We start from the raw sequence: 27199 nt of genomic DNA on the forward strand, positions 1-27199 counted from the left end.
TGACGTTGGGACTTAAGCCATTTGTTCGGGTGGCTTGCGCCTGGTGGCTGAGTGCGGGGCAAATATGGACGCATGCCTTGCATGCCTCTACAGAGGATTAGCTGTCTGCACATCTGAGTAGTCTGTCGAGTAGTTTTGTTGAGGCAAGCTACAGAATGTAAGCCTGTCGCTAGTTTGGGTAATTCGGGCTCCTGTCGTGTGACCAGCGGAAGTGGTGCCGGGATTTGTCGGGGAGGTTCCGAGCTTCGTATCGAGTGTGCATGCTCATTTTCCCCCAACGGTCGTCGCCTCGAGCTCGTCACGAAGGCTGTTCAGACTTACGTCTTGAACTTCGTATCCGACTTCAATCTTGTTCTTCGGTCGCGACTTGTTTAACCCCTCAAGAAGAACACAGGCTTTGCAAATGTCTTGGCTAGAAAGGTAGCCACACCTCTTGCACTGGCCCATTACCTGCTTGCTCGTCTTCTTTGGGGTGAAGCCTTTCTTTGGCTTGTTTCCGTTCGCCAGCGATACCGCGTCGCTCTGGCGACGTAGGTGTTGTTTGTTGCTGACACTTTTTGCTGTGATTTCGGTCTCGAGGTTGCTGTCGGCAGCAGCTTCGTTCTGCCTGAGCCGTGCCTCAACACTGGCCATGTCGCCGCCTGTGCTGCGTCCCTGAGCGCTTCCGCACCCGCCCTCTTCCTCTTCGGCGGCGGGTATGCTGCTCGAGCACATGCCCCCACATGCTTGGTCGCTGCCAGGCACCAATTTGGCCATGTCTTCACCACTCCTTACTACATCTAGGATAGCGCTTGGTCGAACACGCTCAAGATTCTTTATCAGAGCCCGCGCGCTGCCGCGAAAAGCCTCGGGAGAGTATATGCATTCAGTACTGAAGTAGTCGAGGTTCTTGTGGTGCGCATACAGCACAATCTCCTTTTCGTATGCGTACTTCAGGGGCTTGCTACGCTTGATGTTTGTGTTGGACGCAGGATTTGCAGATGCAGAGGGTGTGGACGTGACTATCGAAGTTGTGCGCGATAAACGGGGTAGGTCGCCCCTCAGTACTGCTTTCGTTAGCGGTCGAGTCAGGAGTGGAACGATGATGCATGTACTCACAGTTCATCAATACAGTCTCAGCAACATCGTCGGCGTTATGCCCGGTGACCACGTGCCTCACCCCAAGTCTTGCAGCCCCGCGATCAAGCGCCTGCCGTCTGAAGACACCGCAGTAGGTGCAATTTCCCTTTTTGCCCACCTGCTCCACGACCTGGTCCATAGTCCATCCGTATAGCTCATCGTATCCCAATATGGTTAGTTCCATGCCATATTGCTCCGCATTCCTCTTGACAGTCTCCAGGCTGTCGTCACGGTAGCCTTTGATTCCCTCGTCGATTGATAGCAGGATAAGATCAAGTCCGTAGTCGTAGCGCTCGTTGAGTGTCTTGAGCACAGAGGCGAGCACAGTACTGTCTTTGCCGCCCGATGCGCCGATTGCAACTTTTTCACCCCGCTGGAAAAGGGCATTGGTGGTGATGGTGTGGTGGATCTCCGTCTCGAAAACGGAAATGAAGCATGTCTTGCACAGCTTGGAGTGATCCTTTGGCCTCAGGATCAGGGCACGATTCACGTTGCATAGGGCGCAGGATGCAGGTGCCATGGTGGTGGTGGGAGGTAGTAGCCAAGCGTCATGTGAAGAGAACTGGTAGAGGAAATATTGCATGCGAGTCATTTTCCACGTTGTGGGGCCCGAGCGGTGATCATGGAGGATTGGCAAACCCCATGCTAATCCCGTCTCACTCTCCCCTCCCCCCCCCTCCCCTCCCCTCCCGTCGTCTCTCCAAAACACATCCTGTTCTTGCTACAAGGCCCAGAACACGTCTTTGAACGTGCTGCCATGGCATTCCCTGCCTGCAGCCGCGCGCTTTCCCGTCCCAACAAGGAAACCGGATTTGACCGATGTTTGTGCGCGACATAAAGCGCCAATGTTTCGAGAGTCGACATGCATCTCCATACGGCATTTCCCGCATAAAGTTCCACGACACATGGTATGCAAGGTGCGGAGATGCAATACAGGCACGAATTGGACCCTTGGCTACGACCACAAAAGAAAGCCTGTCCTGCTTGGCGTCGCGTGTTGGATCGTCGACTGTCAGGTACACCATCGGCAAGGCACCGGCAGATACGGACATGCCCACCCACTCACTGCCTTGAATACGACCGGAGGTCTGCAGTTCCTGACGCCTATCCCATTGGTGTGTGGCTGTGATTCTTTTCGCCTCATGCGTCACTAGCGAGCGGAAATCTACCTCACGGCTCGGCGCTATTCGCGTGCTCACTGTCGCTCCTTTTAGGAACAGTTCACCCTATGCGAGATTGCACTGACCCGCCTCGTGTTATGACGATCTGCTAGGTCCATTGCGCATGTCTGCGAGGCATATGTTGATGCTGACTATCGAAAACACATGTCCACGACCAATGCCATGTTCAGGTAAAGCTTCATAGTATCGAAAGTCAGGAAGCAACTCCGCGGCAATACTATGATAGCGCTCTTGTACCTGGTAGTAGGGAGTTGGTGATGAAGATCCCAGCGCCGGCCAACCCAAAACCCGGACACGGGGACACATACTGTCAGACGAGTCATACACAGTTCGCATTCGCAATCCGGTGACGGGAGAAGCCATGCTCGGTGGAAGTCGTCAACAGGAGATGGCGTCTAGGACTACATCGGTTCCAGGTCGGCGACACCGTGTCGACTTTCTCTGCCGCGACCGATACGACTGATTGGCCGTACCGTACGGCACCAAAGCAGGGCTCAACGTCAGATTCCGCAAGTCTACCTTAGTTGTACACACACACGAGGTAGGTTCTCGGCCATGCCCTGCAGCAAAACTCTTCTCGAAGGAAAAAGCAAGAGTTTGGTACACCAAACAAGCCTTTGCCCCCTCTTCCATCAGAATGAACTCATCATCGGCGAGCCAACGTCATCCTGGGGTACGAGCGATAAACTTTGGTATAAAACTAGACGGGGGTGTTCAGGTGCCAGATCGTGTACTAGCTGGGTTAGTAGGCATAAAACACTTTAGCACATGGCATCGGTGCACGTTAGCGCCACGTTATTCGTTGACAGTTGCGCCGCTAACCTTAATTACCTGGTCGACCTACGAACGTCTCCCGTTTTGAAAATGAACTTGGAGGTAACTGTCGATCTGAATGCCTGCAGGGTGCCGTAGACCCTTCTACCTAATACTTCGCCGACAATCTATACTTTGTATGATCTTCATCCTGCAGAAGACGTCGAGTATAAGGTCGAGGGGGAACGTCTACGGACATCACGATATCAGCCTCTCCAGCTGTACCTAATACACTCCTTGAACATTTCTTTCACATCACCATGGAGTACCAGCTCGCTCTCGACCGCATAGGTTGGACCTATGTCTCTATTTTCATTGTTTGGAACACTTTGTTGGCATCAGGTCTCACATTCCTATGGCTCAACCGGCAGCACCCTACACTTCGCATGCGCAGGCTGCCAGTCTTGTTCACTGGCATCATTGCACTTCACATCTACGGCACTCTTTGCTGCCTTGGTACGTAGCCCGCAGCTTTCTACGACTACCCCTTGCTAATTTGTCGATAGCATACCCATTTGGTGCAGCCTTCCCGTGCTCAGTCGTCTTCTGGATGATGTCGATTGCTGTTCCACTAGGTATGGCTTTATTCCATGCGTCCAACAGTCAGTTTCTGCACCTCGCCAGTCGTCAGAAGCGCTTTGCACACATGAGCTCTTTGAAGGACCACGAGCCGATCGATGAAAAGAAGGCCCAGGAAGTTTCCAACAGCCGGTGGAAGCGCATCATGAATGGAGTCGAGCGTGCCGACAATATCGAGCGGACCCTTATCTTCATTGGTATGGGCATGATAGCTCAGGTAAGTGACTTGTTTTACGTTTTTTTGATACGATTCTAACATGACGGCAAGGTTTTATTGGTTCTCTTCGTTTTTCTCGCATCAGAGAAGTTTCATCCAGGTTGGGGCATTTTCGATTACACAATCAAAGGCACCGGTATGGAAGCGACGGCCAACTGTGTCAAGGGCTGGGAGTGGTGGCTGTCAATTGTCTGGCAGTTATTCTGGTCCTGGGTCTACGCACCCTGGATTCTGTTCAAGTCCCGCAGCATCAAGGACGTCCACGGTTGGCGGCTACAGACCATCTGCTGCTGCCTTGTTGGCCTGCCCGCATCTCCTCTTTGGCTCGCTGGTCTCTACACTCCCCAGTTTGCCCCTATCAACGCAGTGTTCCCTCCGCCTGTCTGGTTCGCCGTCTGCTTCGGCATGATGGAGGTTTTCAGCATCGGCTTCCCAATTGTCAACCTGCTGAGGAGTAAGAGACTTGCTCAAGAGACACTTGATGCTATCGCCGACTGGGAGACACGTCAAGCAGCCGCTGGTCTGAACGAGACTACCGACCAATACAAGACTGGTGACTCGCTCACTACGACTATCACGGTCAAGTCTGCTGGCGATATCAGCTACAGCATGCAGTCATTTGAGTCACACAAGTCGGATATCTTGACCATGACTGCCTTGGAGAACGCGCTTCGAACCAACGCATTGCCACTCCTTGAGTTTGCCGCTCTGAAGGACTTTTCTGGCGAAAACGTCAGCTTCCTTACCCACGTTGCCGATTGGCGACGCTACTGGTTTACACCAAAGTCGAACACAGCTGAGCACCGCCGCCACCAGTTCGTCGCTGCTACACGCATCTACGCTCATTTCATCTCTCTTGAATTTTCCGAATTCCCCATCAACATCTCATCCAAAGAGATGAAGCGTCTCCATGTCATCTTTTCGCAAACTGCACACTTTCTCTACAGCCACCGTTCAGGCTCGATTACTTCTTCGCTCAGCGACAAGGCCACTCCTTTCGACAACGTCATGCCAGATGATGCCTCAGATTCACCCTTCAACAGCGACAGCGATCGCAGCAACAGCAGCGCATCATCTCATGAGCTCAAGGCACCGCCCAGCCCCATGTCGCCTACGACGCCCGTCTGCCTTGATAGGCTGGGACGTGCGAACCTCAAGGCTGTTTCCAACATGGAGGAGCTGCATGAGGATGCGATGCTGGCCGAGGTGGAGATTCCAGATGCTTTCACCGAGATGGTATTCGATGCTGCCGAGAAGGAGATCAAGTACCTCGTCTTAACCAACACTTGGCCAAAGTTTGTCAACCTTGGACGTGCAAACAGCCAGCTTACCAAGGATAGCGATGCCGAGAAGGGCAACGCATGGATGCGCAAGCTGCTTTGCAATTAGTGGCAGCATCATTCGAATAAACGGCCTTTTGTGATTAAGATTGATACCCCTGCTACTACTACTACTACTACTACTACTACTACTACTACTACTACTACTACTACTACTACTACATAACTATTATAAATAATACACTCGCTTTCCACAGCTGCTTCTTCTTCATACATGATGTTGATGTTGATGTTGTTGCGACCGATGCAACTGCCGAAAATGCGGATCCACGATCCACGATGACGTCTGCATTGCACTTGGACATGTTTGGATGTTCATGACAACCTGCAGCGCTCTACGTAAGATGTCCGGTATCACCGAGAGAATTTAGTGTGGGACTTGGATCTAGAGCGATCCAAGTCAGAGATTGGTTGTGGCGGCGCGATGATGTTCATGATGATGTTGATGATAATAGCGGGTTGCAAAAGTTGGTATAAACATGGACATGTCCAACCAAGCTCTACACTCATAGCAACACCATCATCCACTCTATACCTTTACCATGTCTCTCAAATACAACAAGGTTCTTGTGCTAGGCGCGACATCCGGCATCGGCTGGGCGCTGGCGGAGAAGATTGTGCAAGACGGCAAACAGGCCATCATCGTCGGACGGCGGCAAGAAAAGCTAGACGAATTCCAGAAGAAGCACGGCAGCGACAAGGTCGACAGCTTCGTCATGGACATTACCAAGCTCGACCAGATCCCGCAATTCGTCAAGGATGTAACGAGCAAGCACCCCGATCTTGACTGCGTATTCCTCAACTCGGGCATCCAGCGCGGCTTCGACTTTTCCAAGCCCGAAACGGTGGACTTGGATGTGCTAGAATTGGAGTTTAGGACAAACTACCTGTCGTACATGCATCTCACAACGGCATTAATCCCGTTCCTGCAGAAGCAAGACAAGGAGACGTCGCTCATCTACACGACATCTGGTCTCGCACTCATGCCGCTACCGCGGTGTCCCAACTACTGCGCGTCGAAAGCAGCTCTCCATCACATGATCCTGGTGCTTCGCCACCAACTAGCAAACGGACCCGGAAACATCAAAGTGGTTGAAATCTTCCCCCCAGCCGTGCAGACGGAACTGCACGACGCCAAGCACCAGCCGGACATCAAGGACGGCGGCAACATTGGCATGCCGCTGGGCGAATTCACAGACGAAGCGTGGAAGGGCTTGGTCGAGGGCAAGGAGCAGATTCCGGTGGGGTTTGTGACAAAGGCTTTTGACGCGTTTGAGAATAAGAGACAGGATATGTATAAGCAGATTTTCCTGTCGTAAGTATGTAAGTTGATTGATTGACTTTTGTCATTCGGGTGCATGGGTGCGTGGTTTGGGTTGTTCCCTGTTCAGACGATATCGGTAACTTTGGTTACAGTTGGACCCTGGCTGATGGGTAGGGATTTGGGACGTTGTGAAAGGTCCAGGGTTAAACTATAATGTATAAAAAGCTGCTGATTGATTTTTGCGTGGTACCTTGGGTGACAGTACCCGTGCGTTGATGAGGTGACGGACGGGCGAAGCACAGCCCCATTGCGGCGCAGTCGTTCCGGGTCGGGTTGCCGCTAAGCAGCTCCCGCCCCCAAACCACTGTATCAAGTTGACCCAAAGGTGCCCAAACTCGTCTTCACCGCATTCTCTGCTCTTCACGCAAACAATATACCCCCCTGTAACCTTAAAAAGCTCGTGAAAGCCAACAAAACGGTCGTTTATCTACATCTGCACTGGATATAGCAGCCAGATTCGGGCAACGGTTCAACATGACGGACAGCTTCAAGAATGCGATGATCAACCGGGCGCTCGGCGACATCAAGAATGTAAGTCGACATCACCCATAAGCCTCGGTCGCTCTATTTACCAACAACACACGCGGTAGAACCTCCAATTCCTCGTCGAATCAAACGTGCTCAGCTCGGCGCAACACGATGCCATATCATCGCAACTGCCCGTCTCAGCCGAGAACAGCGCGCGCGCCCTCCCCGTTGTGCCAACGCAGCAACTGGCGCAGATGAGCGTGCAAAGCTCGCCAACACCGCCGCCAGAGAAGAAGCACAGCAACGTCGGCTACTACGCCGACACGACGACGACGACGACCAACGCCCCGCCGCCTGCCTACCCCTCTGTGCCCGCCGCGCCTGTTGGACCTCCCGTGCTCGCCTACGCCTCGGCCATGTACCAGTATAACGCGCAGGACGCGGGCGACCTGGCCCTCATGCCCAACGACAAGGTCGTCGTCACAGAGTATATGAACAACGAGTGGTGGAAGGGGCGTAACGAGCGCACGGGCATGGAGGGAATCTTCCCCGCTAGCTATGTACGCAAGGAGGAAAAGGCCGTTATGCCCGCTTACACGCCTTCTGCTACTCCTGCGCCTAGCAACTACGGCAATATGCCACTGGATGTGGCGTCGGGTGCTCAGGCTCAGCAGCAGCCGGCGGGTGAGCCCAGCAAGATGGAGGCGAATGGCAAGAAGTTTGGCAAGAAATTGGGCAATGCTGCCATTTTCGGTGCAGGTGCGACTATTGGTGGCAAGATTGTTAATGGGATATTTTAACGCTTACCCGTCTTTACAGGTGCTACGATTGGAGGGAATATTGTCAACTCCATCTTTTGAGAGGGAGTTGGGTGAGAAGTCTTGGGTTGAGTTGGTATATGGGGACTTTGTGATTGGCGTTTTTAGGTCTTTGGGGAGGGGACTCATCTTTTCCTGTTTGGTATTTCTTCTAGGTTACCTGTCGCGATGAGAGGCCAAATAATTATGACGTTTACTTGATCAATCGGCGTTTTGTTGACGCTTCAATACTCCGTTTGCGCAATCACATACCCCTTCTCACTCCTCGTTTGCACATCCACACGCCTTCCTTTCTTCCTGCGCACCCCCCAAGCACAAGAGTCACCTCACTTACAACATCCTACAACTACTACATCCCACACACACTCATGGCCCAAAGACAAAGCCAACCAAGCCCTCCACACACCGCCAAGCAGCCAGACAATCCAACAATCCAACAACTCTCCCTCTACAGAAACCTATCGTAAGCCTCACCACCACCATCCTCAACCCCTCCTCTCTAACCCACTCCTTTCTCACAGCGTCTACGCCCACGCCCTCGTCCTCTTCAACACCCTCGGCATCCCCCTCTCCAACGCCGTCGTCCTCGAATTCTACTTCTCAACGTTGTTTGCTACACGCTCGCTCGTTGCGGTCGCTGGCGTGGTGGCGCTGCAGGGGGTTGGTGTGAAGTTGGGGGTGGGGTGCGTGTGGTATTCGTGGAGGGAGGGTGAGAGGAGACGGTGGAAGAGGGGGAAGGGGATAGTAAAAGGGGTGTTTGGATTAGGTGCTATACTGGCTTGTGGGTGTATGTTTGCACTCGCCTTTTACGACGGCGGAGGGGAGAAGAGGGCGACGAGTTATACAGCTGTGCTGGCGCTGAGAGGTGTAGGCATAGGATTTGGTTTAGGTGTTGTGGGTGCAGTTAGTAGGGAGGTTGTCAAGAGTCATTACAGGGGCGATGCCGGTGTTGTGGGGTTACAATCTGGGTTTGCGGGTGGGCTGGGGGCGGTTGTGTATACGAGTGTTGTGAGGGTTGGGTTTAGTCGTGAGCATGAGGGGTGGGCTGGATTGGTGAGTGGAGGGGTTATGGTGGGGACGTTGGGGGGTGGCTTTGATCTTGCTTATGCCTTATCCTGCTTCGACGACTGACACTGATGGGAAAGATGGAAGGAGGGAAACCAGATCCTGCGTGAAGGCAGCACCGTACCTCTTCCTCCCCGTCTACATCCTCATCACATCCCTTATCCCCGTATACCCCCTCTTCCTCCCCTTACTTCTCACACAACCCCCCTCCCTCCTTTACCCAGATAAAGCAACAACCCCCCTGCTCATCCTCCTCGCCACCGCAGCACTTAGTTCCTCTCTCTGCGGCAATATGCGTGTTGTAAAACGCATAGGTGCAATCACCATCTTCGTTGCTGCTGCGGGACTGGCGGGCGCTGTTGTATTAGTTGCGCCTATGGCGTGGGGGAACGGTGTAGTTGCAATGGTGCTAGCGGCGGTTTATGGGATAGGGCTTGGCGCCGTAGTGGTGGTGAATGCCATGGTTTGGGAGATTTACTTGGGGAAGAGGGATAGGGGGTTGAGAAGACTTATTTTAGGGATTATAGAGGGGGTGGTGGCTGCAGGGGCGATTGTCGGGGCTGCAGCGGTGTTGGAGGGACAGGAGAATGGAGTGAGGGTTTGGGGTAAGATTCTCGGAGCATTGTTAATTGGGGGAGGTGTTTTGGGATGGGGTTGGGAGTGGATGGGTCGTGTGTATGGGTGAGGAGTTTGATTGTATTAGTTTTTATTGGAACAAGGTCCCTCTAGTAGTATAACTACTGTGGATAACCGAGTGAGAGGGACAAGGCGGGGTGGCTGCAACGTATTGTATTGACTATCATCTCGAGTGTCACAGACTTTGACTGTTGTGGTGGGTGCTATTGCCCACCGGGCAGTGCCTGCCACACCAGCATATCATGTGACTCTCAAGCACCTTCTACGCTGGACTGAACCCAGATATTCTCAACAGTTTTGCTATTTCTTCAGCTCTTGAATTCATCAGCATCAGTAGTTGTGGTAACAATAAGTGGGCCCGAGTAAGCAGACATTACTGATAGCATGTAGCATATTGTTATTGTCTTGAAACGACCCCGCACGGAACCCGTCGGCTCGCATTCTACACCGGATGAGCTAGTGAGAAGCGAGCTGCCCATTTCAGAAAATACCCTTCAGGAGGCTAGCGTGCACGGACCGGCAAAATCGGTATCAATAAAAGCCTACAGTATGTGCCTTAGGTTATTGACTATGGTATACATAGGTAATTACAATGCCTTAAGTACCCCTAACAGCCAGCCCTTTCCCCGGCAGCCCTGGACCTTGATGGTCTTGTGTACCCTTCTTACTAAATATCACGCACAGCGATCAAGCAAGGTTTGGCATAGATACTTCACCCATGTCCATAGTAAGTACAGGTAAACTTTCCGGTCAACTGCATGTTGCGGGCCGATACTGACGCCACTTTCCATATTAAAGTTTCGTAAAGGGGAAGATTGCTGACAAGGTCGGCAATGAAAAATGCAAGAACCGATGGGAAGCACATGTGATGGCGCTATATAATAAAGGTTGCTGGAAGTAACTGCAAAGGCGTAGCTGATTTCGCATCTCGCCTTCCAACAATCTATTATCAACTGACCTATTCTGCGAACTATGAAGCTCGCTGCGCCCATCGTAGCCGCCACGGCAGCTCTGCCCCTCGCGTCGTCAACCATCATCACAGCGTACCAAAACATCACGCTCCCAACAACCAACACCACCCTCCTCGGCAACATTTACAACCACTGGATCTACCTCGGAAATGATACATATGATCTCACGCGGTCCATGATCGCACCCACGACCAAGCCCGTCACCATCCCCATGACCGGATCCCGGCAACGCGCCATTATCGAACCCTCGCGTTCCGCGCTCATCATAATCGACATGCAGAACTTTTTCCTCCATCCAGAGCTCACTCCTAGCGCCGAAGGCGGCCGGAAAGCAGTGGAGCCCACTCTTAAAATGATTGACGCTTTTCGTAGAAATGGTATGCCCGTGCTCTGGACCTTCTGGGGCCTCGATGGAAAGGATCTCCGAGATCTGCCTCCTTCGGACATTGCGGGATTTTCGAGCACCAAGCACAGTCCTACGAGTAAGTATTCCAGAGCCGTGGGTATTTTATGGTAGTACTAAGTCGTGCAGATTCGTTTGGCAGCGATATGGGGAAACTGAAAGACGGCACCGAGCTGGGCCAAATGTTGATGCGCGGCTCGTGGAATGCGAGACCGTATGGGCCATTGTACGATGCGCAGATCCAAGGTGTCAAGAACGGAACGGACCATTATTTCAACAAAAACCGTGTGAGCGGCATGTGGGGTGCGCAGACACCGCTTGGTCTCTGGTTGGAAGAAAACCAGATCACCACTCTTTTCTTCGGAGGTGTAAACTCGGATCAATGCGTGTACGGTACGCTCCTAGATGCCGGTTTCAAGGGGTACGACACCGTTTTTGTTGATGACATTTCAGCAACAATAAGCCCGGAATAGTGAGTGTTTTGCGCCTTTTATCAAAGCAACATGCTGACATTGTATCAGTGCCGCTCAAATGGTCAGGTATAATTCAGACCTCAACGGTTTTGTATCCAATTCATCTTTGATCATACCCGCACTCTCCTAGGGACCAATCCGCCATCCTGTGCCGTGGCTGCGGGCGCTTGACGAATCCCGCTGAGTTCGGAAGCAGTAGGGATGCGGTGAGGAATTCAAGTACACGCCGACTTCCGGAACGGTACGTGTGGAGAGAGAGGGGCGCATAACGTAATTTGCGAGGCGTTGGTTATGCTGCGCTGGCTACCGTAGAACATGAATAGTAGTAAGATTTATTTCTAGTCTATTTCCTAAATTTCTATTTCCCACTTCCCACTTACCACTTCCTACTTACCACTCACCACTCACCACATCCCACATCCCACATTCCACATCCCCATATTCACGCGCTATCCCATAGCAATGTCAGGACCCCTACCGCCACAGGCTTTCTCAATCCCAAGCAAGATCACCAAGCAAGAGCTTCAGGATGAGTTTCAGGGAGCGGTGTCATCTGCAGTTGGTGGAGGTCGGGTGAATCCGTACAAAAAAGCAGTGGTTGTGCTTATCCACATTGAGCAAGACGACATTGGGGTAGTCCGACTAGAGACGAAGCTCGCGGAAACATTCCGAGAATTTTACGGCATTGACTATATCAAGCACCTCGAAATTCCGCGGTCGGCAACCCCCATTTGGGTTGTCTAACAAGCCATGTTTGAACTCCATGAGGCGGGGTATACCGCGAAGAATTGCCTGGTCATCCTCGTTTTCTCAGGCCATGGGCTCAGCGACCTAGCACCCCCGCAAGATCGCATACGAGCCGATGGGTGGACCCTCAAGCTCTGGTAAGTATCAAAGTCGTAAGTTCTACACATCAATGCTGATAATCTCCAGTGGCGCCATGAATGCCAGAGGGACGCCCTCGACCCCAACTCTTGACTGGAACATGGCAACCTCAGCAATGAATTCAAGCGAATGTGACGTAGTTCACATACTTGACTGCTGCTTTGCAGCTGAGGTCTGCAATGGAGGAGTCGAAATACTTGGAGCAAGTGCACGGAATGAACCGGCCGAGGCAGATCCCGCAACATGCTTCACGGAGGCACTGATCGAAGAGCTCCGCCGTCTTTCTTCTCGTCCAACCACTATAGTAATGCTCTTTAGCGAGATCATGGTGAACAGACGTGCACATGGGCTGCTATCAATCCCCTTCTACAACAGAAAACCAGGCAAAGAATCGGTTATCCTCCCAACAAAAGGCAGGCAAGGCAAGAACAAGGCGCCACAGATCCGACCGGACAGCGCACGCATCTTGGTCACGGCGCATGTAGATGAGAGTGTTGCCCGTGGTAACGTCTCCGATCTCAAGAATTGGCTCACGACCATGTTGCTGGCTTCAGTCTTGGGCGTGGACATCACACTGGAGGGTGTATGGAATTCCAGCTCTTCTATCATCATGTTTTCCATGCCAGTTTGTGTCTGGTCTCAGCTTAACTCATTCAACGGCGCCTTCACCTACGTTGGTGAGGTGACCTCTCGCAACTATCTCTTAGAGCAGAGCGCTCAAGGCCGGACAAAGTGTTAGACCTCAAAACTAGGTATACAGGACCCCTAGTAGTCGCCAAACATTATCCTCGTCCCCCTGAACAGAGAGGTTTCACACACTAAGGACCTCCGGCCTGCCATCTTCTTGGCGAGCTTCTTCCATATTTCAGGGTCGTGTCTGGCAATTGGGACATCACAGGGTGGATGGGAATGCAAAGTTTGACGTCCAAGGGGGCGGGGGTGACTAGACAAAATGCAATTTTTGTTGAGAAGGTATATGTACCAATCAACGCAGGGGCAAAGTGTGTTCACTTTTTGTCTCAACAGGTTATGAGCCCGGGTCGCTTTCAGCGCATCAGCATGTTCGCGAAGGAACTGCTGGTTGGGTGAGTGACCAGAGCCGAGTAAGGGTCAGAGCATGAGGCCAGCGCCGAGTAGGGCCAGAGCCGGAGTCAGCACCGTGAAGGGCCTGCGTTGCAAACCACTCGCATTACTTTGTCTCCCTGCCTTAATTGCGGGGGTGTGTTGAGAAGGTATATGTACCAATCAACGCAGGGGCAAAGTGTGTTCACTTTTTGTCTCAACAATTTTCATGTATTATAATTCTACTGAGAACCTGTGACCTCTTCAAAAAAACTATATAGTTGTATCTTATCACAGCATCGTTAGGGAAATATAGAGGCAGTAGGAGAGGTATCTATATCCGATGTAGAACACGACACCATAAATGAGGTCCTCGATTGTCCGCATGCACTCGCTCATGGACCAATACCCAGATCAATACCTAGACTAATACCAGACTAGGTCTAGTCACACGCAAGTACTTCGATCGGCCACTTATACAAGATTACAATGAAAAGCTTTATACTAGCATATGTACAGTCTATTAAGTCTATTTACACTGAAGTACATTACCACACCATCATTGGATGCCATACTCACGCGTACATGTAGCACATGGGTCCCTTGACTGTGCTCATGAGGTCTGCAATCTTCACCGGCGGGCTTGCAGCATATCCGAGATCCACAACATCCTCAAGCGTCGTGTTGGCGGAAGGAGGGTTGTTGAGGAAAGTCTGAGTGCCAGAAATACCCGCGCCGCTGGTACGCGTCTTGGTGTCCAAAGCCTGCCAGATCCACCAGGTGCGGTCAATCATGCCGTGGTGCAGGTAGAAGAGAGGGTCGCCGGGAGAGACGAAGAAATCGCGGCCTGGGTCACCGCCCATGGCGTAGTGACCACCACCGTGGACACCGAGGTCTTGGGTTCCCGGCCAGCCCTGCATGGTCATCTCAAAGTTCCAGATATCCTTGTTGTCGATGATCAGGCTGGCGACGAGGGGTGATGTCGCCCACTTTCGGATTGTGTAGTCGGTCAAGTCGCGCTTCAGGCACCTTGGGTTGTATCCTAGGCCGTCACCATTGGCGATTGTGGTTCCGTTGGCCAAGTTCAGGGAAGCTGGGCCGAGGTTCACCTCTATTGGATCTAGATCAGTACTCATCTGAAAGGAGTGGGATGGGTCGACTTACTCATGTTCTTGAATGGGCCGCTCTTGATGCAACCACCACCGGTACCGTGGGGAATGCGAATCTCTGGTGGTCCTGTATTGATGATGACAACATCTCCTTGACCTGCAACCGCCTCTCCATTGCCAGACATGGAGTAAGCTGAGCCGTCGAGCATGGACGAGTTCTCAAGGCCAGTGACAGCAGTCTTGGCCCAGTCCCAGTATGGCTGGTAGCCCTTGTAGCCGCACTCGTTGCGCAGCGCCTGCTCGTATTGCCAGGTAAAGTAGCGGTGCCATGCCAGGAAGTTACCCGTGTAGTGAATGTTCAGGGTCGAGATGATATGGTTGCCAACAAAGTCATCGAACCGTGACTTAGCTCCAGGCATAACGGAAGCAGGGGTCTTGGCCGGTTTTGACTGAAGGCAGAGCACAGCATCGGTGTAAGCTTTTCGTTCGGTCTTGGAAAGAGCGCTCCATTCTCGGCGTACGGCGATATTGTTCTTGTTGCAAGTGCCACGCTTCTTGGAGTTGGCCTTCAGCTCAGCTTCGGCTTGCTGTTGCGCATACGCGACTAGTTTTTCGATTTGCCCACTTGCAGTTGAGGCGTCGCTCGAGGCTTCCGTTGGTAGCGCCGAAGGTTCTAGTGTTGAATCCTGGGGGGCTGGTAGCGCGTTTGACAAAGTCCCAGCAAGGAGTGCCAACGCTAGAGGAGAACTGAAACGCATTATGTCTTGGGAGTACAGAAGCAGTTGTGTAGTAGCGACTGGAGAAGGAAGTAATGCTGAAGACTGTATGGAAGAGAAAAGCAAAGATATGCTGCATACATATATCCGTGTGAGATTATCCTCCTTCAGAGGTAAATGGGTCTTTCATGCCTCACTGCCGAGTATTGTGGCTGCAATTTACCGAAAATTCTGTACGCCCTGCTGGAATGGTGTTGACGGCCGCAGCTAGACTCGCTACCTAAATCCCGACATCGAATCACTTAGCAGGTCTGATAAAGCGAGGCCACGTGTGGAGCCAACGTGGAAAGACTGCCTGGCGCATGGGATTCCATAGAGCCCCGAGTGTTCTGCAGTCCCTTGTCTGAATTATCATGAGGAGTGGCGGACTAAACCTCAAGTGAACTTTGCCCGTAAGTGGGAGTTGATGCAAGCAGCCAGCAGCTCTCGCTGAATGAGAGCTGAGCATGTCGCCTCGCCGACCCTTACTGCCCCGCTGCCGTCAGCTTCTGACTAGCTAGACAGGCAGAACCCGAGATCTGGAGTCTCCGGGCCTTGGGAACGAACGCTTTTCGAGTCATGTTGAAGAAGATCTATCTTGTTTCCTTGTGCCGCGGTGCTTTGCCAGTCAGCTACATCTCGTGAAAAGGAGTCTTCGTGCCGTGAACGCCTCAATATCGGGTCTTTCTAAACCTGCAGGATGTGCCGCGGTCCAGACACGTGCAAGAGGCGTAGAAGGATGGGAGGTTTTTCACAGCCCCCAAACGCCTCCATCTAGAAGGAGATCCCGAAAGCATATCAATCCTTCCATGACTACACATGCCACTTTGGGTTTGGCTTCTCTTGGATATCGTGCGTGTTGAGTGTCGGGAGGAGGACGACTGAATTAGTGGCGCATCATGCGATGCCGCTATGCCCGTTCAGTAGCGGGGTCCGTTCCGGATCAGCCGTTTCCCCGTCCCGTCTTCTTTCCCCGCTGGCGCTTCCGCGGTATCGTCTTTTGCGCCATCATCAGATAACCTCCATTACTCGCTGTGCGATTAGTATTTGCAAGCCACGCCGATGGGCCACTTGATCTGGCCTTCAGTGGTTACGGCTCACGTTCCGCGTGCGACTTTTACCAAATGGCGTAAACTCGGCACGTCGCTACCAATCTCCCGGTCGATATTAGGCGGTATCACAATAGCCTGAGGATGGCACCATGGTACCCCCCACGGTACCATTTTCGTCCCGCCTGGAATCAATTTTCTCGGGCATATGGACCTCAGCAATTGGGAAACCGCATACATATCGGTTCACCTTCTCTTCATGGTCAGGCTGCGAAATGTATTCCATAATAGCCAAAATCCTCACTGCGCTCACTACCCAGCCCGCGAATTGCCAAGTTCCATCTTTCTCTGAATGGAAGCCATTCGTGACGATATACGGAAAGCCTGCATTGAACGGTATGATATGCAGACTATCACATGCACTCTAACGGTGTTTGGCGTAAACTACGCATAGCATATGGTAGCAGCCGTCTCGGGTCTACTCTTGTCTTGGCGAGCGTTCACAACAACTTGGTCATCGGGCGACCTCGGCGTCACCTAATGAGATGGCAAGATCAAAGTATGCTTTTCATTTCATCTCTAGAGTCAAGGGCAGCGATCTAGGGGCCGGAATAAGAAGACTCAAGTGTGCGCATAATGTCTCTTTCATGCGTCACTCGCCTCTCTTTAAACACTTACGCGCTACTATTACTACACAATCCATGTGTAAGAGAAACTGCTTTGTATCAGGTTACTTGTGGGCCCAAATACGCCCCCCACGTGCGTCCGGCGTCCGGCTGTCATGCTTTGACAAGTCCTTCGGTTTGAATACTTTGTGTAGTTCCCATGCTTCCGGTTAATGAGGCACGTCCCGAATCCTCTCCGTTCGGACCTGCCACTCACGCATGACGGATGCGTCGCTTAAGCCGGTATTGATGTTCTTCACGGTTAGACAGTTACAGATAAGGTTGGCTACCGAGAACTATATGCCCTGAGCCATGTGGTGGCGGGCTTCCATCACTTGTAGAGCAGTTTCTGGGCGCTGAAGGCGTCTCTATGGTAGCGCCCCTGATGTGTTACTTGAGTTTCGGCAGTCGGCAGGTGGTATGCAGGCATCTCGCTGCTATCTTATGAAGCCAGCGTAGTCCCAAATGTACAACACTCTACCCGGTCACTTCCAACAGCATGCATTCTCTGGCCTCCCGTGTGGACGCACCAATGCGTCCGTACGAGAATCAGGGCCCCACCATCCTCGCATCAACGCTAATTGTCACCATCGTGGCCGTGCTCACTACCATTGCGCGATTTCATGTCAGGGCCAACATGATCAGAGCCATGGGCTGGGATGTGAGCGCTCCTGGGATGATCTGAGAGATACCCATTGACATTCACTGCCTAGGACTATGTAATGTTATGGACGGTCGTACTGGTAAGATCCAAATATCTATCTTCCTTGCAGCGCTGACGAACAAGCAGTGCATCGTGGGTCAATGCATCGTAATAATGCAAGTCGTGTACGGGGCCGGAAGACATATCGAGCACATTAAACCACACGATTTCTCGAATGGCTTGAAGCTGAACTTCGTATCACAACCGGTCTACCTCCTCGCCATTTGCTCTGTCAAGCTCTCGGTGGGCTTGTTTCTCCTGAGAATTGCAGTCAAAGCGATATATCGACGCGTGATCATCGGTATCATGGGTAGGCTGTCACTTGAATATGGGAAACATTATGCTGACAACTCATAGTTTTCATGACAATCTACACAATCGGCAGCGTTTTGACTATCCTCTTGCAATGCACAAATATCCGATTGATGTGGGATCAGACAGCAGCTGGCACATGCTGGACCGTGAAGCAGATTAAGATGCTGGGCTATCTGAACATCTGCCTGAATATCAGCACTGACATTGCCTTTTCAGTCGGCATACCTGCAAGTCTCATGGAACACTCCATCGAAAACACCACTAACACTCATTCATAGATTCCCATGCTCTGGGGAGTACAGATGAACCGCCGTCACAAAGCTTCTCTTATCTGCATCCTCGGTCTCGGAACCTTTGCGACAGCCGCCGCGTTAGTCAAGCTCTCATACTTACCCACCTATGGCCGCTCGGGCGATCTCATGTGGGACTCTCGCAACCTCACCATGTGGACCGTCACCGAGTGCAATGTAGGCATCATCGCCGGCAACCTACCTTGTCTCAAGCCTCTCTTCCGATCAATCCTCGTGTCTACCTACGGAAGCGGCTCGCGTAAGAACACACAACCAAAGTACTTTTCGAACCCATATGCATCAGGCACAAAACAGCGCTCAGTGGGCAAAAGCTACGGTCCTCTATCCTCAGACAAGGCCGCGGACGGCGAGACCTTGCACTACGGTGATCGCAACGAAGCATACACCCTCACCACTATCGATGCGACTCGGGGTCATGGAGTTGAGGCCACGAATAGGAGCGCCTCGTTTGAGCTAAGCTCACCAGGCCGAGCCAGAAGTAGCAACGAAAGCATCGCCAGGTTGAACACAAAGGCCCATGCACCCGGTACCATAGGCAACATCACCGTGACAACAAAGGTCGACGTGACGGAATCCCTACATTCAATCAAAAGCTTCGAAAACGCAAGGATGCATGATCAGCCCCAAGCAAAGGAGATGGTGTGAAGAAGCTGTAAGGGGGTGTGGCTTACCAGTCTGGTTGGGGGGCAGACATCATATAATGGATTGGGAAAAAACCAAGAACACCAATGGTAATGAGAAGGACAAGCAAGCGAACGTAATGAGGAGTTTTGATACCAAACATGCAGCACTTTTGTATTTGTAGATATTAATAGAAGGAGATGAACATGTACAGACGACAACCACCACATGACATGGGTTGAAAGGAACGCTGGCTTTCGCTTATCACTTCCTTCCTGTAGATCCGAACGCGGGATGTTCCTCTCCCGGGCACGCGGGTGTGCATGGAAGATCTTTCCTTTCCTTTGGCTTTTGCTTCTTCAGCAAGTATTTGCTTTTTCGTTACCTAACCTTTGGTAAAAAAATGGGTTGCTAGCGATACATCCACCCACTCCAGGGTCTCCTTCCAGTATAGCGTTTTTCCCATCGATGGGTGAGAGGTCCATATCGTTCTCGCCCTCCTGGGCGTGTTGGCGTGTTGGGCGCGCAGACTTTCAGCTCGTGGGTGTAGATCGTATTTACTGGGGGGGGGGTTTGCTTTTTGTTGGGACCTGCGCGGCGGCGGCGGCGCTTTTTTCTTTCTTGGGCTTTTCAGCTCTGCTGCTGCGGTTCCGGGGTTACACGGCGGGAACAAAAAGCTTAGCTGGGTGGATGGTTTGGGGGGATTTTGGCTGGCTGGTTGGCTGGCGTGCTCAGCCTCCCCGCCGACCCCAATAGTTTCGATGGCTCATCCTTTTTTCTTTCTGACGACTTGTCGGTTTAGTGGTGCTGTAGTGCGGGTTCCGTTCGATTTTCCTCTGGTGGCGGGGTTTGATGCTTCGGATGTGGCAGTGATGGATTTGGCGTTATCGTTTTTACATCTGTGTACGGCTTCCGGCTCACGCACATGGAATGCGACGTCGACGTCATGGTTATCGATTGTTTTCTTTGGTTGTTCCGCCGTGATCTAGTGGTTTCCACATACCAGATAGTACTCTCATGCACCAGAATCAGTGATTGAAAGCGCAAAGTATGAGTAATGTAATGTTTATTTGATAATAGAGAATAAAAGTTAAGGTTATCTTTGACAAAGGAAAATGGTATCTAAGTAGGTCGTGATGTAGTATGCCAGCTCGAAATAGCAAGCGGCAGTTTGGTGTTGAAAACAGAAAGTGTAATTTACACTTGGTACTCCCCCAAGGACTCCTTCAAGGCTCTCATTTCAAGCTCTTCTGTCTCTCCTTTTTAGTCTGTGCCTTTCTTGTGTAGTGGGGCAAGGCTTAGGGCTCTTAGAGGCCATGCAAGCGCGATGGTCCTCTCAAAATCGCGATGGTGTTGCTGATCCTCTTCCAAAGATCTGCAGCCGATAGTTCGCAGTCTTCATTGTGGTGTAGTGCTCGATTCGATCTCTTTTGTTGCCTTGTTGGTCAGCGCCCCGCGGCTCGTGTTGGAGCCGAGGGCTTGCTGCGGTTTCCCATTCCAGGGTGATCATGTCGACAGGGGTGCTGCAAGTAGGCTGTTGAGCTTCGTGCAGCTAAGTCGGACCGAGCGTACATCTTCTTTTTGTAGATGAGACGCAACGGTTTCTAGGATACCGATCGGCAGCAACAGCAACTTGGACTCGACACTCTCTTCTTCCGCCTCTGCCTCTGCCTCTGCCTCTGCTTCTTTGGCCCAAACATCACCTGACACCGCGTCATTGACTTTGTAAGGCAGACTTGCAGTACTTCCACATTCAGGCGCCTTTTGCATGCACCACGTCTCACGCCAGCGAGCGGAATTCGCTAGTCGTTCTTCGTGTGCGGCATTGTCTTCCTCGTCTGGTTGCTCCACAATGACGTGAATCTTGTTCTCATCATCTTCCGAATCAGTCGAGTATTCGGATCCAGAGGCTGAAAGCTTCTGGAATCGGTGCAACTCTGCGTCCATGGGCCGGTCGAGCCAGTCGTCAATCTGCTCGTCGGACATTTCACTCTTTGCGCTCTTGAGCGAGCTCGCAGAGTCCAGGGGAGGCGTCTGTGGCGGGGAGATGGGGAGACTTCGCTGGACCATTGATTCGTATGTGGCTTGTTTCCGGTTCACGTAGCTTTGCATGCCTTTGATGTACTCGTGGCTGCTTTTCCGGTCCTTTGGCGAGAGATACTGGTGAATTGGAAAGGAGCTACCGTCGGCTGGTGAAAGTGGTGGGGACAGGAAGCCGCTGGACATGGGGCTTTCACTCTCCGAATCGGTGCTTTGGAAGTATTCGCGTTCTGAGCCCGAAGTCGATGTAAGCGATACGGTCGACATTGTGCGCATACGTTCCATGGAAGGTCCATGGTGTTTGGTTGATAATGTCGGTTCCTCCACCTTCAACGATCGCATGTGAGAAATGAGCTGTTCATGGGTTTCGTTGAGCCTCTGGAGGAAAGACCTCTTGGGCCTCACGACATGGGGCCGGAGGTCATCGTATGGTAGGCCGATGGTAGTCGTCATGTTGAAAAAGTCAAGGTTGCGTGCTATGAGGTGATGGAGAAGTTTGGGTGCAGGTCGCGGTGTTGATTATTGTTCAAGGGGGCATGTTGGTCGTTATAGGGGTCACATTAACTTTCTTTTTGTTTTTGTTGTTGTTTGTGGTGGGCGAAAAGGGTACAAATAGAATTGAAACTGGGAAACCTTCGCTACGGCTCCCCCGGCTCCACTAGGAGCTGCAAAAGTAAGGCGGGGCAATCTTAAAGACGCCAGAAAACCAGAAAAACGGTTGATCCATGCAGTGCCATGCAGTACCACGCAGTCGATACCCCAGCAGCTGACCGGAAGGCCGCCGGTTCGCTGCCCATTGGCTCGATAGCTGTTTGAGTCGTCCGGTTCCACAGGGCGACGGGCATTATTTTGTTTCGGACTTTATGCCGGCCACCTCAACCTCGCTCAACCTCGTTTGGGGGCAGGGGTTCGTCATTTTACGCTGACATAACACATACACGCACACTGGACGAGAATGCTTCGTCCGGATTACTGCTTCTCAAACCCCAGTTTCGCGATGCACAAGATGCGTTAGCGATATTAGTTTTATGCACTATTAAACTTTTCACAATGTCACAGCAACGATGACACAACTGCGACATACCCAGGGATAACAAGCTTCGTCGCAGGCCGACTCCTCAGTGACGAGTGTCGAAAAAAATGATCGCTGGGATGTGTCGGAGAGAAAGGTGGAGAGAGTAACTAACCAAGAGGTCCAGAACGCTCACCCCAAAATCGATCGATCGCACGTCCCAATTATCCTGCGCAAAGGCCGTTCACACTATGAGGCGGCCTCTTGGGCTGTCATTGCGGCTTACATCATGAGCCGCAGTCGTTGGTCCGAAACTCTGTTGGTAATTTCCCATCAACAATTTCTTCACAACATTCGGGCTTCGTCGTATTCACTGTCTTTTCGCTTCTATTGCCCCAAGCATTTGGTATGAATTACGCAGCCTCCTCCGCAGAGCTAGACTAACGACGCATGAACGGGGTGGGGTCGAGCAACTGGATCGACGTCATGTGAACAAAGTTCACCACCCATGCGTTCTGAAATGTATCATGAAGCGACAGCATGGTTTGCTCAGTTATCCAGCGTGTCACTCTGGGACCAGCTGTTGGCCTTGTGCAATCCGGAGGATTACCACTGTAATAACGACCGAACACTCGTACCAACGGCATCGAGTCGCACGCGAAATTTCCAAAAAATCTCTTGAGCCGTGGCTCGGTACGTGCCATTCACACTAGCGGACAAGATGCCAAGTTGTAGCCACACCCCCGAAGCGGCTAGAGGATGCGTTCATGACCAAGCCGTTGGGGGGTAAGTGTAAAGCCGAACACCGTCCGCCAGCACCATTAATAGCAACATGCGATAGTCGGCATTATGTGAAGCATTATATAGGGGGACAACAAGACGGAGAAGCTGCCAAGTTGTATCGCGTTCACAGAGTCGTGGTACACACACTTGATAGTTTGGGTGCCCGAATTTGGTGTGCCGGCACTTGGGCCGCAACAACCTTGGAAACCGTTGCTGCAGCTCCCAGCACTAAACATCGCGGCACCGGTAGACGACGCTAAGTTGCAAGGAAGAGACGTCCACTACTAGATGTCAGAATTCTAAGGCAGCCACGGCTGGAAATTGATCCTTCAACCAAGGACTTGCGGCATTTGGGCTCCCTGTTGCTTGCGAAGGTACAACTCATATGGTACATATTGGCATGTATTCGCACTGCCACTGCATTCCCCAAGGCGGCATTTAGGGTCACCGGAAGGCCCGTTCCACGGCTTGTGACCCCCCTGGTATATGAAGCGGGCAGCGAGGCGAGCAAGCAAGGACGGAACGAAGGACGGCAGACATGGACAGGTGATCGTATTCGGACCGCGTAAAAAAGGACCCTATCCATGTCGTATTATGTCACAGATGGTAAGAGAATGATGTGCGCTGTTCTGGACTCTTGTCGGTTTATCTTTTCCCCCGGCCGACCTATCGATTATTCATCGAAGCCCGTTTCGCTTCGCCGTTTCGTTTTCTCTGCAGCAGCCATGTAACCCTGTTTCAACTTTCAACTTTCATCGATGATCCCTCTTGGCATAAAATTATCGCATGTGCTTTCGTAGTGCGTACGAGGATTCTCCACGTCGCATCCTAGGGGTTAATCGACCAACACTCAGCCCGGTCCCCAGCTATCTCCTTGTAAGCGACCCATGTCACTCGGGACAATAACCTGCTAGTAAGCAGGTGAAACATGGCATGGGAAATTGCAAGTTGCACAGCAGAAGGACCTCGTCGGAACTCCAGGTCGAAGTCCAACACCGTTGCAACCGTCCACTAGTCTTGATTAGTGAATTCAATCCCTGGAAGCAGCGATGTGGACCTCGCATACGTACCGCGTTCTGGACACGTACAACCATTCAATAGTTTGCTGTGCTGACAGCAGCAGCGTACTTGTCGTATACGGATACCCGTTAGCATCGCATCGCATCGCCATCTCCAATCAGACTCCTAACCCCGAACGTCAAAGCGCTCGCGAAAGCTGCTCAACAATTAATTCTAAGCAAGCAAGCAAGCAAGCAAAGCGAACGTTGCATGACAGCTCTAACTACTTCACACCTCTGTAAACTTTATTTCCTTAACAGAAGTTACATGGCGCTGGTCTGTGTAAGGAGATGAGCTGGCAGTTGCATTACTCGAATGCTTGGCTTGGGTGTTATATGTTGATCACTTCTTGGGTGAGTTGCCAATATGTCGCAGTGTACTGGCGTTGTCGAATCATAACCTCCCAGATACAGCGTTGTTTGTTTGAGAAGGGGGAGCGGTGTGTAGGTAACCGTATGTTGGCCTCGCCCATTCAAACTCACAGACTGCTGTCACTCACTCACCCCCCTCTTTGCTCATCATGTCGCATCCACGGTGCCAAGGCCCAACAAACAAGGACAATGCTGTACAGCCTTGGTTTCGTATTTCGTATCTCACATGCACCTCGAACTTTGCGCATGGTTGACTCTCCGGCTACCTCCATCGTGAATGTAGCGGTTGAACCCCGCAGTTGTTCTTTGCGGAGTAGACACCGTACAGTAACTTAGCGTCGGGGCTCGCACGCCCCGTTGTTACTAGTAGTCATTGCAGTCGACGCAACACTCCGTGAGGCTTGTACAGTAGGTTGACAGCGATCATAGGCCGAAAGCTTTGGAAGAGAAAATGAGCTTGGAATTTCGATTGGCAAGTGATCACCGTGCAGCGACGGTGCGATGGGAACCTGTGTTTCTGGGTTTGGAATATTGGTTAGAGGATGGCGCAGATGTTGAGTCGATTGTGACTCGGATGTCTGGTTCGACGCGTTCATATGGAGAGTTTTTGTGTACTCTAGTAGCATTAGCAAAACTCAAATAATGTGTGTGTGTGTGTGTGTGTAAAGCACGAACACTTATCCACGTGATGCATAAACGACGCGTGTTCCCTCTGCATGGAAAACGACATCTTTTTGCCCATATCATCTACATGGTTGAAATAGTGTAGACATAATGCATTGAGGCCGTCATGTTGGTATTTTTGGTATCAAGCGTGCGATATACATATTGTTGTTGACACGACGCTCAATCTCATTGAACATAGTTATGAAGGAGGAACATCGTGGATAGTGTGAGAATCAGGCGCTGGGAGAATAATGAGGAAATACTGTGCATAAGAGAATCTGAATTGATTAAACGAGGAAAGCAAATCATCACGCTTTCCGTTGTCATGCATGCACAACATACTTGTGTAAAGCTCAGTTTCGAACATCGGCAAGATGGAGTACACAATCCATGGGGAGCAAAAATCAAATATGCTTTCGTCCATTAAGATGTTGGTATATCTATGCACAGAGTACTACCTTCTACCACGCCATCCATCCATGACCGTAACATTACACCCGCCTCCTGTCTCACCACCCTCCACCCTCGACATTCCTTCCCCTCAAGCCCGGTTAAAAGTTCGAGCAAGCCTTTCCGAACCGCCTATTGTCCAGTGGCTGCGGGAATACACCATTGTCGAGCAATTCGAAGAGGTCCCACTCGCCCGCATGTCCCTCTGTCTTGAAGTTCCAGAAGAAATAGCCGCGCGTCTTTGTGTTAAAAGCATCGAGTTGTGCTTCAATGTAACGGCGTACGTCGTCCTTCCATTCCTGTGACCATGAAGAAATGGGCCCGCCTTTTCCGGAGCAGGATCCAATGTAGGAAGAGCCAGCGAATGTGCCTTCCATGCGGGAGCCGGCCTTGAAGCCGTTGAGGTGAGGAGCGCAATCTGTCAGGGCGCCGGACCATTCGCCGACGACTGGAGATTCAGGTTAGTATGCGTCATGTATGATACCGCTCATCACTTACCAGTCGGTTTATCGGAACCGTCATAATTGCTGACCTAGAGATACATATTAGCAAGCGTTACGATAGAATACGGATAAGCGTGCAACCTACAGATTGGCAAACAAGAGCAACGTGTTGGTCAATCGACATGGCGAGTAAACCACTATCGAAGATTTGGTACTCGTGATGATCGACAACGGCACCATGAGCATTGTTGTCTTGTGGGGTCAAGAACCCGTTGAGCCATTGTGGGTCGTAAAAGCCATCGTGCATCATGGCAGTCATGTTGCTGATCTTTCTCAGGTTATTAAACGCGTCGCGGTAGAACTGTTTGACCGTCGCCATATCAAGCATCTTCAGATAAGGCTCGTTGAGAAATTCGATAGCAACGACGACATCTTGCATCTCAGGCGTGGCATATTTCTTTTCGAGCACCTCAAGTGCGGCAAGCGTATAGCTGACACTGTCGTGGTCGCCCCAACCTGGCGCAGCTTGTTTATGGCCGCTGTGGTCGAAGCCGTTTTGGGACTTGGGTGCGCCATGGAGATCGATGACGACCTTGAGGCCGGTTTTTCTGGCCCAATCGATTGCACGGTCAAGGTAGGGAGCGGCTCCTTGGGTGTAAGGACCCCATGCATCCACAAAGCTATCAAGATACGCTGTCAGCGATGTCACGCAGAGTAAGTACGAGAAACTTACGTCCAGTATCCGACAGGGATTCGCACAACGTTGAAACCAGCGCCTTTGATCTTCTTAAAGTCATCGATGGAGACGAAGCTTTCCCAATGGGGTTTCAGCGCATCAGCACACTTGCTCTGCCCCACCTTCTCGCAAACCGTCCACTCATCGTGAACAGGCTTTTCGTCTGAACTGTATTTCTCGAAGATCGAAGGTGTAATGAACCTGCAATCATTAGAGGATGCAAGCAGAGGACAGTGGTCATGCTTACGGTTCAAGGACCAACCAGCCACCGATGTTTACGCCGCGGACCTTATCGACGCCCCAGTCAAAGGTGACACTTTGAGTCTTGACGGAGGTATCGGCTCCTTGCTTGACAGTACCAGCGCTTCCTTGGTTGGTATTGGCAGTGCTTCCATGACTGACAGGCTCAACGCTCTGTTGTTTGACAGAGCTATTGTTTTGTAGCTTAGCACGACTGAATCCTTCATCAGTATTGACAACAGCCAGTCAGATACACATACATACCAAGCAGGCGCGGCATGCACAAGGGAAGCTGCCGCAACCAAGACCGCAATGAAGTGTCGCATACTGAAATGAGTGTAATAGAGACAGTCACAGGTGTCTATATTTTGAAGTTGATAAAAACGAGACCGCAAAGGGCGGGGCAAGGAGTGTATGTAGTTGGTTGGTTGTTGTATTATATAAAATGAGTGGAAGTCGCGTTACGCTAGTACAGAAGCAGGAAGTAACGAGTGTGTGTGTTACCTAGTCCTACACA

At 51.5% G+C, this 27199-nt stretch overlaps 10 protein-coding genes across 10 annotated transcripts; 6 read left to right on the top strand and 4 right to left on the bottom strand.

The window, feature by feature from the left end:
• Window positions 1-264: 264 nt before the first annotated feature.
• On the bottom strand, window positions 265-1639 carry PtrM4_058820 (MesJ, ATPase PP-loop superfamily implicated in cell cycle control; the record flags this gene model as incomplete). Its single annotated transcript, XM_001932666.2, has 2 exons — window positions 265-1046; window positions 1099-1639. The coding sequence occupies 2 exons, from the start codon at window positions 1637-1639 to the stop codon at window positions 265-267; spliced, it is 1323 nt and encodes a 440-aa protein (XP_001932701.1).
• Window positions 1640-3373: 1734 nt separating this feature from the next.
• On the top strand, window positions 3374-5298 carry PtrM4_058830 (uncharacterized protein; the record flags this gene model as incomplete). The annotated part of the gene is made up of 3 exons (XM_001932667.1): window positions 3374-3569; window positions 3620-3909; window positions 3961-5298. 3 exons carry the CDS (start codon window positions 3374-3376, stop codon window positions 5296-5298), a joined length of 1824 nt encoding a protein of 607 aa, XP_001932702.1.
• Window positions 5299-5791: 493 nt separating this feature from the next.
• PtrM4_058840 (DltE, Short-chain dehydrogenase (D-alanine transfer protein)) lies at window positions 5792-6568 on the top strand (the record flags this gene model as incomplete). Its single annotated transcript, XM_001932668.1, has 1 exon — window positions 5792-6568. The coding sequence occupies one exon, from the start codon at window positions 5792-5794 to the stop codon at window positions 6566-6568; it is 777 nt and encodes a 258-aa protein (XP_001932703.1).
• A 479-nt stretch (window positions 6569-7047) lies between these two features.
• Window positions 7048-7841, top strand: PtrM4_058850 (SH3 domain containing protein; the record flags this gene model as incomplete). The annotated part of the gene is made up of 3 exons (XM_066105424.1): window positions 7048-7104; window positions 7164-7301; window positions 7479-7841. 3 exons carry the CDS (start codon window positions 7048-7050, stop codon window positions 7839-7841), a joined length of 558 nt encoding a protein of 185 aa, XP_065964051.1.
• A 2691-nt stretch (window positions 7842-10532) lies between these two features.
• PtrM4_058860 (isochorismatase hydrolase) lies at window positions 10533-11537 on the top strand (the record flags this gene model as incomplete). Its single annotated transcript, XM_066105425.1, has 3 exons — window positions 10533-11013; window positions 11064-11406; window positions 11456-11537. 3 exons carry the CDS (start codon window positions 10533-10535, stop codon window positions 11535-11537), a joined length of 906 nt encoding a protein of 301 aa, XP_065964052.1.
• A 620-nt stretch (window positions 11538-12157) lies between these two features.
• PtrM4_058870 (uncharacterized protein) lies at window positions 12158-13031 on the top strand (the record flags this gene model as incomplete). Its single annotated transcript, XM_001932671.1, has 2 exons — window positions 12158-12291; window positions 12341-13031. 2 exons carry the CDS (start codon window positions 12158-12160, stop codon window positions 13029-13031), a joined length of 825 nt encoding a protein of 274 aa, XP_001932706.1.
• Window positions 13032-13929: 898 nt separating this feature from the next.
• PtrM4_058880 (tyrosinase central domain protein) lies at window positions 13930-15221 on the bottom strand (the record flags this gene model as incomplete). The annotated part of the gene is made up of 2 exons (XM_001932672.1): window positions 13930-14465; window positions 14519-15221. The coding sequence occupies 2 exons, from the start codon at window positions 15219-15221 to the stop codon at window positions 13930-13932; spliced, it is 1239 nt and encodes a 412-aa protein (XP_001932707.1).
• Window positions 15222-17749: 2528 nt separating this feature from the next.
• On the top strand, window positions 17750-18906 carry PtrM4_058890 (uncharacterized protein; the record flags this gene model as incomplete). Its single annotated transcript, XM_001932673.2, has 3 exons — window positions 17750-17945; window positions 17993-18165; window positions 18229-18906. The coding sequence occupies 3 exons, from the start codon at window positions 17750-17752 to the stop codon at window positions 18904-18906; spliced, it is 1047 nt and encodes a 348-aa protein (XP_001932708.2).
• A 1312-nt stretch (window positions 18907-20218) lies between these two features.
• Window positions 20219-21375, bottom strand: PtrM4_058900 (uncharacterized protein; the record flags this gene model as incomplete). Its single annotated transcript, XM_001932674.2, has 2 exons — window positions 20219-20319; window positions 20667-21375. 2 exons carry the CDS (start codon window positions 21373-21375, stop codon window positions 20219-20221), a joined length of 810 nt encoding a protein of 269 aa, XP_001932709.2.
• Window positions 21376-25364: 3989 nt separating this feature from the next.
• On the bottom strand, window positions 25365-27008 carry PtrM4_058910 (glucan 1,3-beta-glucosidase precursor; the record flags this gene model as incomplete). The annotated part of the gene is made up of 6 exons (XM_066105426.1): window positions 25365-25711; window positions 25762-25795; window positions 25852-26386; window positions 26440-26643; window positions 26690-26896; window positions 26947-27008. 6 exons carry the CDS (start codon window positions 27006-27008, stop codon window positions 25365-25367), a joined length of 1389 nt encoding a protein of 462 aa, XP_065964053.1.
• Between the last annotated feature and the right edge of the window lie 191 nt (window positions 27009-27199).

The sequence above is a fragment of the Pyrenophora tritici-repentis genome, chromosome 2 (assembly GCF_003171515.1).
Source record: "Pyrenophora tritici-repentis strain M4 chromosome 2, whole genome shotgun sequence".
Classification (NCBI taxonomy): Eukaryota; Fungi; Ascomycota; class Dothideomycetes; order Pleosporales; family Pleosporaceae; genus Pyrenophora; species Pyrenophora tritici-repentis.